Here is a 15,068-nt window from a genome sequence, read left to right on the forward strand (position 1 = left end):
CTCCACGGAGAAGCTCCAGCTGGCTGCGCGTTTGGCTTTCAGCATCGGCAGCAGGAGTGTGGTGGTGGTGTTGTAGGATTATGTAACATCGGAAAAGGCCAACTCGCGCCTGCAAGTATGTGATGCATTCTAAGTAGAAAAAAACATAGGAACATTTCTGAGCAGGGTTCTGGGTTCTGAAACCGACTAAAATACGATCTCAGAGAGAGCCAGTCTATCATTCTAACCTGAATCTAGATTTCAACTACAAATGACTCAAATGAACAACCGTTTCCACTTCTACTGATACGACCACCACCATGGATCTCAAAATGCAACTTTCCAAAGCATAGGTTTAAGTACGAGCAGTAAAGTTAGAGTCAAAAGAATGAATTCAGTCATAAATATAAAATATCTGCAACACAGGTATTTGAACACCATGGTAGTGACACACAGGCATGTTCACTCTCTTTCTAACACACACATTCACTCTCCTTCTCCTTCTCCTTCTCTCTCTCTCTCTCTCACTCACTCACTCACTCTCACACACACACACACACACACACACAGTAAGCTTTTGGTATGTTTAACAACCATGAACCAAAACATTTGTCAGTCATATACAATATAATTTAAAGAAGATGTTTAATAAAGCACAGGGGTGAAAAAGGGAGATGCATCACTGTCCTTGTCCATCACCTGCAGTGTATGTCCAAACATCCAAAATATCTTCTGCTCATCAGTCCACCACCGATAATGTCTTCTCCTCTGCCGCCATGCAGGAGAGTCTTCAGAGACTCTCGCACACGCACACGCACGCACACGCACACACACACTCTCGCACACACACACACATAATGTAAAGTAATGTAATGTAATGTAAAAAACACACAAAAACACACACGCACACGCACACACCCACACACGCACACCCACACATACATACATACACACTCTCACACACATGCACACACATCTATCTCTCTCTCTCTCTCTCACACACACACACACACACACACACACACACACACACACACACACACACACACACACACACACACACACACACTCCCCATCTCCTGGTGCTGGGACAGGGCAGCCTCACGCCTGCTCCTCGTAGAACACTTTGGCCATGGCTAGGCCCACTTTGGCCACTTTCTTCTCCTTGGCATCTGGGCCCATGTTGGCCCGAGCCAGTCCGACCCAGTACTGCTCAGTCCGGCTCTGAAAGGCCGCCAGATCCTCGCCTGGCTTCACCGGGGGGTGTTCAGCTACGGGACAAAAAGCAAACCACAGTCCTGATACAGTCCACAGCATGTCCTGCCAGCCTTCCTGTGCTCAGCTGACCTTGCCTGGTGTAACTGAGCCAACCAAGAAGACCAGAAGGCAGGGGTTTGCACTTTTTGAGAGGATTTCATAGGTTCCAGTACACCAGATGAGCTCAGTAAAGCGTAGAAAAGTATTCAAACGCAAAACAACTTAGTACTTGTCCCAGATCTGGAGCCAGCCAGATGGCAACAGCTGTCATAATTGGTAATGAATGCATTATTGTACGCGAGTTAGTTGGCTTAATCTTTGAGAATTTATTTCAATATTATTATTTTTTCAAGCATAACCCAAGAAGGCAAACAAAGCAGAACAATGAATGTTGCCCAAATAGAGTTACTGTAAATGTGCATTACATACAGGGAGGTCAGGAAGTATTTGGACAATGACACAATTTTAAAGAGCTGTAAGTCCTACAAAGTTCACTCTATATGGACGTAATTATGCATAATTTAAAGCTGGCAGTCTGTATTTGAATCCATAGAGAGTGAAATGTGTAGGCTAGAAATTACTGCTACTTGCTAATCCATGTTGGGCCTGATCATGCAAAAGGCACATTTAATGACATTCATAGTGGCATATACAAGAAATAGGGATAACATTGGTATAATAATGACAAAGTCATTCTAATAGAAAGGACAAAATAAATCCAGTTTAACCCTTTAAGTTGCAATCAATCTGGTCAGAGCATATAGGCTACGGAAAGCCTAAACTATTTCTATAAACTATTTTACTATACCATTGTTTTAGTGACAACAGTTTAATTTTGTATTTTATGTGGGGTGACAAAACAAGCATGGGGGGATGCATTTTAGAACTTCACAGACGACCCGAATCAGGCTAAAATTGGTATTCCTTTTGAGGCAAGGGTCCTGAGTAATATATTATAATTCCGAAGACATTCCAAATGTGGAGAAACATCAATATGTAAAACAATAAATCTGGGCGGAACATTGTCCTTTTCAAAAAATCCGGGGGGAATCAGTTAAAACCCACAACGATGAGCCTTAATTATATACAGTGCACAACCCAGCTTTGTTAAAGCCCCCCATCAAATCAGTTACATCACAGCTGGGCATGCTTGCCCAAACGCTGGAATTAAAAATATCACTGGCGCACCCAGCCCCAGTGTCTGGACCTGCTACCACGAGGGGTCTGTATACGATGAAGCAGGGCAACCGAAGAGCCCTTACCCTCATCTTCGGTATCGTCGCTGTCTTCCCCAGATCCCTCGTCTTCCCCGTCGCCTTCCGCGGCCGCCTTCTCATCCTCCTCTTCCTCGTCTTCCTCGGATTCAGACTCCTCCAGCCACTCCTGCGCCTCTGAGGGCCAAAGCAAGTGGGAGCGGTCAGCTGCAGATCTCGGGCTTCTCAGATCAAAATGATCCTAAATAACACTTCCTCTCCCTCTCCTTCACACCGCTGTTCACACACAGGAACTCTCTGAAGGTCTGTTACTCTGACCGAGGCCTGACAGCACCATTTATCTCCAGGCAACAATGCCCTATTCCTGCAGAAGGAAATGCATTGAGCACTTGAGCAGTGAGGTATTTATTAAGTCTTATTTTTTAGACTTTTTGGTCTTCTGCTGCCGCAGCCTACCCACTTCAAAGTTCAACGTGTCACGTGTGCAGAGATTTTCTGCATGCCACTGTTGAAACGTGGTTATTTGAGTTACTGTCGCCTTCCTGTCAGACTGAACCAGTCAGGCCCTCTCCTCTGAGCTCTGTCATCAACAATGCGTTTTTGCCCATAGAACTGCCGCTCACTGGATGTTTTCTGTTTTCCGCACCATTCTCTAGAAACTAGTTTTGCATGAAAATTGCAGGAGATCAACAGTTTCTGAGATACTTAAACCACCCCATCTGGAACCAACAATCGCTCCACAATCATTCACTTAGAGCACATTTCTTCCCCCATTCTGATGTTTAGTCTGAACAACAAACTATTTCCATTAACGTGCTACCTAATAAAGTGACTGCTGAGTGTATATACAATTGGGCATTGTGTTTCTCAACTCCAGTTCTCGGAGACCACTTGCCAGAAGGTTTTTGGTTGGAACAAGGATCTCACACACCTGATTTAATGACTGAACCAATCAAATCACCAAAAATGCCCTCAATTAGTTAGAGGTGCACAAGTCGCTTTGGATTAAAAGCATCTAAATGACCAAAAAATGGGTAAAAAATGTAAGACAGTGAACGTTCACAGTGAACTATGTTAACAGCAAAGCATTACTGTTGAACGATTTTAAATGAACGTTCAATTTCGTCGCCACAAACAAATTTTGAATACAAATGGATGCGACTTAGATTTAACAATGCCAGCTAGCTGGTTTGTTGCTTATCTGTGATTTATTTTTTAAGGTAAGAACAAAAATATGACATTGATCAAAGTGTATTATAACGGCCAAATAACTGCCAAACTTTCGTTCTCTCTGCTTCTTCCCCATCGGCAGCCATTTCAGTTCACACTACCTTTTAAAATTGTTAGCAAACATTTGTGACGAACAGAAAAAAGTTTGAATACGCAAGCTAACGTGCGTGTGTCCTGTGCATACACTGCACCGTGGTAAAGACGACGGGACAGTTTGGCCACTCACTTGGGTCCATCTCCACCAGCACCTCCCACACGTCCATCTTGTGCAGGTCGAGTGCGTACAGGTCGTTGAGCGTGACCTGCCGATCGCCCACCTCGAACATCCCCCCGTAGAGGAACAGCTTCCCGTTCCTCACCGTCGCCATGGCATTGGATCGGGGGCAGGGCTCCACCAGCGCTGCCGCAGCCCCTCCCTCTTCCTCCTCCTCCTCCTCCTCATCCTCCTCCTCCTCGCTCTCCTCCACCTTCGTCGATGACGGGATCACTTCTTTGATGGTCATCACCGTCCCGTCCTCGGTGACGATCTCCTTCACAATCTCCACCGGGCCCTCCTCCGGCCCCGGGGCCCCCTCCCCTGGCCCCGCCCCTTCCGCACCCCCCTCCCCTTTGGCACCGCGTCGCCGCTTCTTCTTATCTGACCTGTGACCCTGAAAGGGGGCGGGGCACAGACAACAATTCACCAACGATAACAAAAAGACGACATTTCACCCAGTTTGCACTACAGTTTATAAACATACTGAACATGCGTGCAACTCCATGCACACACGAATACACACACATATTCATGCAAGTAAATGTACACATGTATACACAGGACCTGGGTCAATTAAGTCATTGTTTTGGATTCAAATAGTATTCTGTACTCAACCGATGGTGCCTGGTGAAATTGAGCCAACCAAGAAGACCAGAAGGCAGGGTTTGCACTTTTTGGGCAGCCTGCAGCCTAGTGGCTGAGGTACATGACTGGGGCAGCCTGTAGCCTAGTGGCTAAGGTACACGACTGGGGCAGCCTGTAGCCTAGTGGCTAAGGTACGTGACTGGGGCAGCCTTAAAATAAATGTACACATACATGTACACATGTATACACAGGACCTGGGTCAATTAAGTCATTGTTTTGGATTCAAATAGTATTCTGTACTCAACCGATGGTGCCTGGTGCAATTGAGCCAACCAAGAAGACCAGAAGGCAGGGCTTGCACTTTTTGGGCAGCCTGCAGCCTAGTGGCTGAGGTACATGACTGGAGCAGCCTGTAGCCTAGTGGCTAAAGTACGTGACTGGGGCAGCCTGTAGCCTAGTGGCTAAGGTACGTGACTGGGGCAGCCTGTAGCCTAGTGGCTAAGGTACATGACTGGGGCAGCCTGTAGCATAGTGGCTAAGGTACGTGACTGGGGCAGCCTGTAGCCTAGTGGCTAAGGTACACGACTGGGGCAGGCTGTAGCCTAGTGGCTAAGGTACACGACTGGGGCAGCCTGTAGCCTAGTGGCTAAGGAACATGACTGGGGCTAAGGAACATGACTGGGGCAGCCTGTAGCCTAGTGGCTAAGGTACATGACTGGGGCAGCCTGTAGCCTAGTGGCTAAGGTACATGACTGGGGCAGCCTGCAGCCTAGTGGCTAAAGTACGTGACTGGGGTAGCCTGTAGCCTAGTGGCTAAGGTACATGACTGGGGCAGCCTGTAGCCTAGTGGCTAAGGTACGTGACTGGGGCAGCCTTAAAATAAATGTACACATAAATGTACACATGTATACACAGGACCTGGGTCAATTAAGTCATTGTTTTGGATTCAAAAAGTATTCTGTACTCAACCGATGGTGCCTGGTGCAATTGAGCCAACCAAGAAGACCAGAAGGCAGGGCTTGCACTTTTTGGGCAGCCTGCAGCCTAGTGGCTGAGGTACATGACTGGAGCAGCCTGTAGCCTAGTGGCTAAAGTACGTGACTGGGGCAGCCTGTAGCCTAGTGGCTAAGGTACGTGACTGGGGCAGCCTGTAGCCTAGTGGCTAAGGTACATGACTGGGGCAGCCTGTAGCCTAGTGGCTAAGGTACACGACTAGGGCAGCCTGTAGCCTAGTGGCTAAGGAACATGACTGGGGCTAAGGAACATGACTGGGGTAGCCTGTAGCCTAGTGGCTAAGGTACATGACTGGAGCAGCCTGTAGCCTAGTGGCTAAAGTACGTGACTGGGGCAGCCGGTAGCCTAGTGGCTAAGGTACGTGACTGGGGCAGCCTGTAGCCTAGTGGCTAAGGTACACGACTGGGGCAGCCTGTAGCCTAGTGGCTAAGGTAAACAACTGGGGCAGCCTGTAGCCTAGTGGCTAAGGAACATGACTGGGGCTAAGGAACATGACTGGGGTAGCCTGTAGCCTAGTGGCTAAGGTACATGACTGGGGCAGCCTGTAGCCTAGTGGCTAAGGTACATGACTGGGGTAGCCTGCAGCCTAGTGGCTAAAGTACGTGACTGGGGCAGCCTGTAGCCTAGTGGCTAAGGTATGTGACTGGGGCAGCCTGTAGCCTAGTGGCTAAGGTACACGACTGGGGCAGGCTGTAGCCTAGTGGCTAAGGTACATGACTAAGACTCGGTGTGGTTGAAGCCCTGGCGTAGCCCCAATAAATGCGCACAGCTGTTGGGGCCTTAACCCCCCTTAACATTGCCCCACCGTCCGCCGTTTAATCAAATCAACTGTAAATCGCTTTGGATAAATGTGTCAACAAATTATAAGACCCATTCATTATATTTTGAGCGCATTTCATTGATTTGATTGCTTGATTGATTTTGATTGATTGCAATGATTTAATTATTTCATTGTCCCAGATCCCACTAGCGGAGGTGCTTAAACAGTACCTTCAGCTGGGCGGGGAACCAGCGGTTCTTGTTTGTGTCGTAGAGGTAGAGGTCGTTGAAGAAGTCTCCCTCCAGAGTCTCCTCGTCCTCCTCATCACACACCCCGCCGAAGAGCAGCGCGCGCCCCCCGGGCCCCACCGCCAGCGAAAAGCCAGAGCGAGGGGCGGGCTTCACCCCCGAGGGGGTCACACGTGACCACGTCCACTTCACTGGAGAGAGGGAGGGAGAGAGAGAGAGAGAGAGAGAGAGAGAGAGAGAGAGAGAGAGAGAGAGAGAGAGAGAGCGAGAGCGAGAGCGAGAGGGAGAGGGAGAGGGAGAGGGAGAGGGAGAGGGAGAGGGAGAGAGAGAGAGAGGAAGAGGGGGAGAGAGTGAGAGGGAGGGAGAGAGAGAGGGAGGGAGAGAAAGAGAGAGAGAGAGAGGGAGAGGGAGGGAGAGAGAGAGGAAGAGAGAGAGGGAGAAAGAGAGAGAGGGAGAGTGAGGGAGCGAAGGAGAGATGGCGAGAGAGAGGAAGGGAAGAAAGCGAAGGAAGGAGAGGAAAGAGGGGAGGGAGAGAGAGAGAAAGGGAGGGAGGGAGAGAGAGGAAGAGGGGGAGAGAGAGAGGAAGAGGGGGAGAGAGAGAGTGAGAGGGAGAGAGAGGAATAGAGAGAGAGGGGGAGAGGGAGAGAAAGAGGGGCAATATTAATCCCACAGCATTCCCACAACTGTCAGCCAAACAACCAACATGAATTACACAACAGCTGGCTTTCACATGTCCTGTGCATACACCGCAGAACAAACACATGTGCAGGCTTATGCACACACTTGCAGATGCTCTCGTGCGAACGTGCACGCACATACACAGACACGCACATGTACACTCACTCACTCAGACACACACGCAGATGCACGCACTAAGACACTCACACATACACTCACTCACACGGGTGCACACACACATACACTCACACAGACGCACACACAAACACACTCACTAACACACACGTGCACACACAGACGCACACGCGCACTCATACGCACAAACACACACATGCACGCACACACAAACACACTCACTAACACACACGTGCACACACAGACGCACACGCGCACACTCTCACATCCTCACTCACTCAGTTCATCTTTGCCTTCTCGTTTCAGTAAATGCATGTCAGAATGGATTGTGCCTTTGTCCACATCCTTCTTTGCTTTCTGCAAATGAAAAACATCACTCACAATGCAACGGTCACAGGGTCACCAACGTGCAATGTCCCATATGTACAGATAAAACTCTCACCAACTTCACAATCTGTTCCAGGTTAAACTAACAAACTCCATTACTCACGAACCGCAAACCCGCCATCAGTCTGTAAGCTAAGCTAATTTTATCTGTCATTATTGTAATTTTTTGGTCTTTTGCCAACACACAAACACATTTAAATTCAATACATCCAGTTTCAAAGCTAATCCGTGTTTTGAGTTACATACACACAGCCCCCCCGCCCCCAACCTGTCTCCCTGACACACACACACACACACACACACACACACAGTACACAAAGTACAGTAGAACCTTAAAGACATGCTGGATCCTGCTACACTGAATTCTTCAGAAACCTGACAGGCTAGTGGTTTGATTGATCAGCCCACTGGCTGTTAAATATAAAAAGGTGTACACTACAGTTACAAAAGAGATGGAGGGCCTGTTAAGGCTAGAGTAAGGTTGAAGATGGCAAGAGATTCTACTGTTCTGACCTCCACGGTGGAACAAACTCAGAACAGTAGAATCTCTTGCCATCGGCAAGGGAAAACTGAAGACGCACCTCTTCAAGCTGCACCTCTCCCTGTCACTCCCTACCTCCCTGTAAACCTTAATTGTTGTCTTTCTGTAAATATTTACTTGTGTATCAGGATGGTACCTAGTTTGGCTAGGTAAGCAGTGTTTGGCTAGGTAAGCGGTTTGTTCATACATTTGCGTGTTGTGGTATTAAAAAATACATTAAACAAATAAATAAATAAATAAATAAAAATCTGATCAAATAGGCCCTGGTCCTTATCTTCGTTGTGCAGGTAGCAGTTGAAATTGTACTTCCCTCTAGGGTCTTTCAGCGCACTTATCCCTGGTTATGGGTATGCACTTTATTGTACGTCACTCAGGATAAGAGCGTCTGTCAAGTGCCATTAATGTAATGTAAGGTAAGGCAAGTAACCATTCCAAAAAAATGTATTCAAATCAAATTTGGAACATTTACAGTAAACCTCTTAAACGTGTCCAGTATTTCCATAAAGCTGGGGTTTTTTTTGGAAATATTTGGTGAAATTCTCATGACGTTCTGGCAGCGAGCAATAACCCAACTGCTCTGGGAAAATAAAATCTGATATCTGTGAATGTCCCAGGACAGATTTTCAGGTAGTTCAGTTTTTCATCGCTCCCGGTAGCTAACATCCAATGAGGGAAGCTCTCAGCCAGGAGGGGGTGTCGGTTTTTCACCGCGGTATACATTAAAAATCTTTCTTCTTCTGCCCAGATTCTGCTCGCCTACCCCAGCTTCAATTTGTCTGAGATTCTACTACAGTTGCCTCTAGCCGTTTGTCAAAAAGGTTTTGTACCATACCATAACAAAACCACGTGTCAACAAAATTTGTCAACCATGTGTATCTAAATTACGACAGAACACAGCGCAGTTGACCCTTTTCCGTGGCAAAAAAAAAAGAAGAAGTAAAAATGAAAACCGGCAAACACCGAATGCACAAGCTCACAGATGGAGCACGTGATCGCGATCACGCTCACCAATTTGGAGTACCCTCCGTATATGAGGACGCCACTGCCGTCGGGTACCGGCGTCATCTGGCAGGCTGAGCGGGGGCTGGGGCCAGAACCGGAGGGCGTCAGACGACTCCAGGTGAACGTGTCCAGGTTGAAGGCGTGGATGTCGTTGTAGTAGATATAATCCCTGAGTCAGCGGAAAAAAAACGGCCGCTCAGTTTCAAACGGCGACGCTCCAAGACCGCTCCTCGGCCCCGAGCCTCGTCCATCATCCCGGCCTTCACACCAGGAATTTATAGCAGCCCGCCGTTACCTAGAACAGACGGCCGTTTGCCGAAGTAGCCTTTGATCGTGGTAGCCCGCCACAGCCTGAACGTAGTCTACTTCTGGCTCCCAGCTCCACGGACGAGACACATATTTTACTAATACTGTGGAATTCCAAAATCAACTGTGCAAAAGATATCATCAATCTCGGCAAAATATGGCTGTGATCAAGATCAAAGGGGCTCCTGATATGTTCGTGTGTAATAGATACCGCAAATGTGCAATCTATTGTACATAATATACTGACATGTGTTAATGGTTTAAGATATGAAGGAACATGTCTCTGTAGAAATAACCCATGAAGAGAAACAGAATTTAAATATACAGTATTTAGTTTAGCAATTCAAACTTGCACGTCCAAGGACAAATTCTTCCGTTTGGTCTGGAGAATATATGATTTCAAAAATGTTTTGCACAACGTGTATGCTAATATGTGTATGGCCAATCAAATTATCAATCAAAAGCCTTTAATCAAGACTAAATACTGAAAGCTTTCTGATACCTGCCCTAAGGAAGCTATTGAATATACCTGACAAATCAGAAAGAGCCAAACTGTCAAATTACTTTTGGTCCCCTAAAATTTAGGGACTTCGTATAAAAAGGGATGCAATTCCTACATGGATCGCCCAATATGGATGTAAAAGGCGACAGTCAGCACTTTCACCTCATATTAATCGTTTCATGTCAAATCAAATGTGCTGGAGTACAGGGCCAAAAGAACAGAAATTCTTCCACTGTCCAAATCAAATACTTATGGACTGCACTGTATGTAAGCGTTTTCTTTGGGCCATGGCACTTACCTAGCACTCTCATGAAACCCTCCGAAAATCAGCAGCTGTCTCTTGCACAGGACCATGCGATGCCCGCTACGACCAGAGGGGGCGCCAGATACCCTGCAGATGCAACAACATGCACAATATGGATCCCCTTCAGTGTATATAAACATCCCCGCAGGAGGTGGAAATGCCTACAATCTGGTTACCTACCCAGTCATGTACCTTAACCACTACCCTACAGGCCGCCCTGCCCACACACATCCACGCACATGCGTGGAAACATATGGATGCTCACCTGATCTGTTCCCAGGTGAGAGTGCTGAGGTGGAGAACCCACAGGTCTTTGTAGTGGTAGAACTGCTCGCCATCAGGTGAGGCAAACTCCCCTCCGAACACCCACAGCTGACCTCCCCCCTGAGGAACCACTACCGCCTGGAGAATGGAAGGGGGGGGGGAGGACGAGCTGTTAAATTTACAGTAAAGCAGGATCAGTGTAGGGGGAGTTGCAGAGTAACCTGCACGCATTATACTAACATTAATTAATTTAATGAAATGAGGAAAAAATATATATATTTAAATGTAAAAGTGTTGCCTGTGGCATATAGTAGCGTTATTAATCAAGTGAGGAAATGACACAAACTAACATGAGTTCAGACGCTGTTACATTGGGACTGCATACCACCAGTCGGTTGCTATGCATGTTACTACGTCAATGACACTCCATTTTCATGGCGTGTTTACTGTACCAGAAAGTCTAACTACTGTTTCTGTACCAATGTTCCCATTCTATGATTGGCCAGCGGTCTCAGTGGCCTCACTGAGTTCAAGACAAATGTCCCCCTCAGGGGCAATAAAGTAAATATTGTATCTTGATAAAAGGGCAAAAAAAATGTTTTCACTTCAAACATAATATGTTATTCTGGCACTTGAAATGTGCTGTTGGTTCCAGGAGAACGTTTAGTGAGTTCAGTTTTGGTCCACTGAAAATTGCAATTTAATTGACATTTTATTGCCGTGTGCTAGATGTGTCCTCTGTCCTCGGAGCACGTTAGCCAAAAAAATAAATAAAAAACAGATTTCAATGTACATCTCCTTTTGGGATTGCGAGACTTTAAAATAGAGCCATAAGCCTGAATATTAGACATAAATCTGGCCTGTATCTCACAATCTAGTTGTAGAATGCCTTGCTAATTCAGTGAATGAACAAATGCATGAATATGGTCCTCAATGGCTATACTAGTAATGGAAATCGGACTCTTCCATTTCAGATTATAGGGGGGGTTACAGGTATGTAAGTGTTGTATAAATAAAACCCACAGAGTACAAAAGTTAATTACTTCTAGACAGAAAGATGTAGAAAGATGTAACTTCAACATATTCAAAGTAGAGTTGGATGAAATATCTGACACTGGTTTCTGGGTATAAATGTGCCCAAAACGGCCAAATTGAATATTCTATGGGTCATATCTCAGCTAACGTTATTTTTAAAAACGAAATGGAGTATGAAGCTTAAGTTTTCAGGAATTCTATATCTCATAATTGTCAACTAGCTCAAATGGTGCTGAAAAAGAGGTGCTGTGGTGCGACCTCCTGGAGTTGGCGTGGAAAGATTTAACAGCGCAACTCATTCAATTGAGATCGGTGGTTACTGAGGAGCACAAATCAGAATGGTTAATGACAAAATATGTCATTAGTGGGGTTTCCATCCAACCGTTTTTATGCAAAATTGTAATTTGCACATGAGAAAGCTGCAGTGGAAAATAAAGCCTGAAATAAAATAAAAAAATGTAAAAACACGATAGAGAGAAGATGCAAAGAAAGGTGACGGAAACAGATGGCCAGACTATATGAAGAGACCCCCTCTACCTTCTCCAGCTGAGAGCCTTTCCATTAGGTGCACTTCCTGCGCCTTCTTCAGAACATTCGTAAAGAAGCAGTCGATGGAAAAACACGCTGATTTGCATTTTTTTTTGCCGACTTTTCAGAAGTGCGCTTAACATTTGCTCAACGTTGGGACGAAAAACGTAGCTATGGAAAGCGTTCAGCGGCTCGTACGAGCAGGGCTCACCTGGTGGGCGCAGCGGCGTGGAGGAGGGTTGGGGATGTCTGACTTCACCCAGGTGTTCTTCTTGATATTGTAGAAGAACAGGTCGTTGTACAGGTACGTCTGGAAAACACGCAGTGTAAATAATAATATACAAATTGTTATTTAGCTGACATTTTTTATCCAAAGTGACTTACAGTTGATTAGATAAAGCAGGGGACAATCCCCCCGGGGGCAATGTGGGGCTAAGGGCCTTGCTCCAGGGCTTGACAGCTGAGCGGATTTTATCATGGCCACACTGGGGCTTGAATCACCAACCTTCGAGGTCCCAGTCATGTACCTTAGCCACAAGGCTACAGGCGGATCGCTTCTCACACACAAAAGGGACGGACTCCCTGAGGCAGGCCAGGAAAGCCCAGGCAAGTCTCACCTTTTTGCCGTTAAAGTATTCTCCTCCGAACAGGATCAGCTCGTCCTTCTCCGGGTGGGCTGAGAGCGTGGCGTTCAGCCTGGGGAGCACAGACACCACAGGCAGTCATTCCTCTGTTTACCTGCAGCTTACAGCACACTGCCTTCACAATCACTATGAAACCAAACCCCTTCACTTTACACCTTAAATGGTGAGCTATTCGTGGATTTTTAAGGGAATATATGCACACTTCAAGACTTTTTAAGGGGGAGAATATGTCCTTTAATAATCTTATTATTTAATGAGAATATTAAGGGGTAACTTATTACATTATAAGGTGTCCAACACCAGAAATACACCTTAATTGTAACATGAAGCGGTTGTCCTTCATTGTCATAATGAAGGGTTTCCCACCCAGGGACAAAAACAAGAGGTCCTTATTTTTCACACACAGGCTCATTGTCGTGAGTGATAAGACATACTTTTGTTGAATGCTGTGGAGTAATTTGTCTTCTGCATTTCACCCATCATAGTTACTGAGGAGCAGTGGCCAATCACAGTGCAGTGCCCAGGGATAAAATCCAGGTCTGTGGCCCATGCCTTGGTCAACATGCAAGTCTTTCAGTGTGGGAGGAAACCGGAGTACCCGGACTAAACCCACGCAAACACGGGGAGAACATGTAAACTTGCAGAGAATCTGGCCGGCCAGGATTCGAACCCAGAACGTCCTTCTTGCAAGGAATTGGTGCCAAGCACTACACCACCACACCACCCAGTCAGAGTGGGTACTGCAGGGATATTCAAACCTTACTCTCAAGGCCAGCAGTACCGGTATTATTTTTCTATCGGATCATTTATTGTCTGCTTTGTTAATATCACTGACAGGTAAGAGATTCCTCTCAACTGACGTCCTAGGGCTAAATCAGTCCCTTATTAGAAGAAAATAATTACAAACGGAAGTACTACTGATCTCAAGTGCCACATTCAAGTATCCCTGCGGAACAGGTGGGGGGTGGTATTACTTTCTGGGTGTGGAGGCAAGGGTACAGGTTGCATGGGTGAGGGTAGTTGAGACCGGTCGTACCTAGCGGAAGGGGGCGTGCACACGGTTTCCACCACCTGGGTCTTCTTTGCGTCCAAAGACTGAAACTCGGCGATCAGTGCTTCTAAATCCTCCTGCCAATGCATGCGATTACGATTGAGCATTTTCTTATTCAAAGACTTAAGTTATACTTCCGGCAGTGATATGTAAATCACGGCTCGCAATCAAGCAGTAAGTTTAAAAGCTAGTGTCATTCAGAACGTGCACGACAGGTAAAGAATTATATACCAATCGCAAATATTTTGATTTGAAATCTGACCTTATGTCAGTCAACATGAAAAATAATGTAGCTTTAGCCTAGCTTACCCAGCAACCATGCTGCCTGGTTGGCTAGCTAGCTAAATAGCACAGTAAGAATAAGGAGTTACCTCTTCCCTCTTGGACCTTTTAGAAACTTTCTTCTCCATTTTGGCAGCGGTCTTCTCCGCTCCTTTCACTTTTTTGTCTTTTTTTGTTTTTTTGCCCATTTTCGCAGTTCCTTGCTCTATTTGGCAGTGTGTAACTTATCCACATGGGCCCCTTCCAGGGCAAAACACGAAGCACTTCCGCGCCTGCGTATTTTGCACAACCCATTTCTGTGGAGGATTGTGTTCCTAGTAAAACTGTGCCACCTTCTGGCAAGGAAGTAGACACCTGGCAAGGTATTGCAGGCCATTCCAATCCTAGTGCTAATGCATCACAATAGTTCCCGGGATTGGGAATGGAAAGATACAAATGCATATTGAATTCCAAGATGCAGTCTGAAGACGAAAGATACAATATTTCCTTAAATATCAATGCTAAATTTGCTTTTCGTTTTGGTTCACCCCATTTCCCAACACAACACATACACACAAAGCAACTAATTTGCCTAACAGCATTTTTGTTTTGTTTCAGATGTTGTGGAGGATTCTGTCTACCAAAATGAAAAAAATAAACGGTGAAATCAATTAAATGATCATTATTTTCCAGATCATTCTGTGATGGATGATGCAGCATATGCGCATTTTGATGAAGATGAAGAGTAAAAAGAATACCGAAGCATTGTGTTACAATAAATATGTTACTTACCATTAAATCTGAAAGTGCTTTATTTAATTTGTTCATATGCTTTATTTATATTCATATAGTCTTCATTTTACATATAGTCTTTATTTCGTGCTTAT

At 45.9% G+C, this 15,068-nt stretch overlaps 1 protein-coding gene across 1 annotated transcript; it reads right to left on the minus strand.

Moving 5' to 3' along the window:
- Positions 1-607: 607 nt before the first annotated feature.
- Positions 608-14,478, minus strand: klhdc4 (kelch domain containing 4). The gene is made up of 12 exons (XM_061245960.1): positions 14,292-14,478; positions 13,906-13,997; positions 12,843-12,921; positions 12,437-12,535; positions 10,664-10,800; positions 10,393-10,485; positions 9,293-9,455; positions 7,635-7,713; positions 6,526-6,734; positions 3,907-4,330; positions 2,499-2,627; positions 608-1,250 (listed from the first exon to the last, which is right to left on the minus strand). Exons 1-12 carry the CDS (start codon positions 14,388-14,390, stop codon positions 1,081-1,083), a joined length of 1,773 nt encoding a protein of 590 aa, XP_061101944.1. The 5' UTR covers positions 14,391-14,478; the 3' UTR covers positions 608-1,080.
- Positions 14,479-15,068: the final 590 nt, after the last annotated feature.

Source organism: Conger conger, chromosome 6 (genome assembly GCF_963514075.1).
Source record: "Conger conger chromosome 6, fConCon1.1, whole genome shotgun sequence".
NCBI lineage: Eukaryota > Metazoa > Chordata > Actinopteri > Anguilliformes > Congridae > Conger > Conger conger.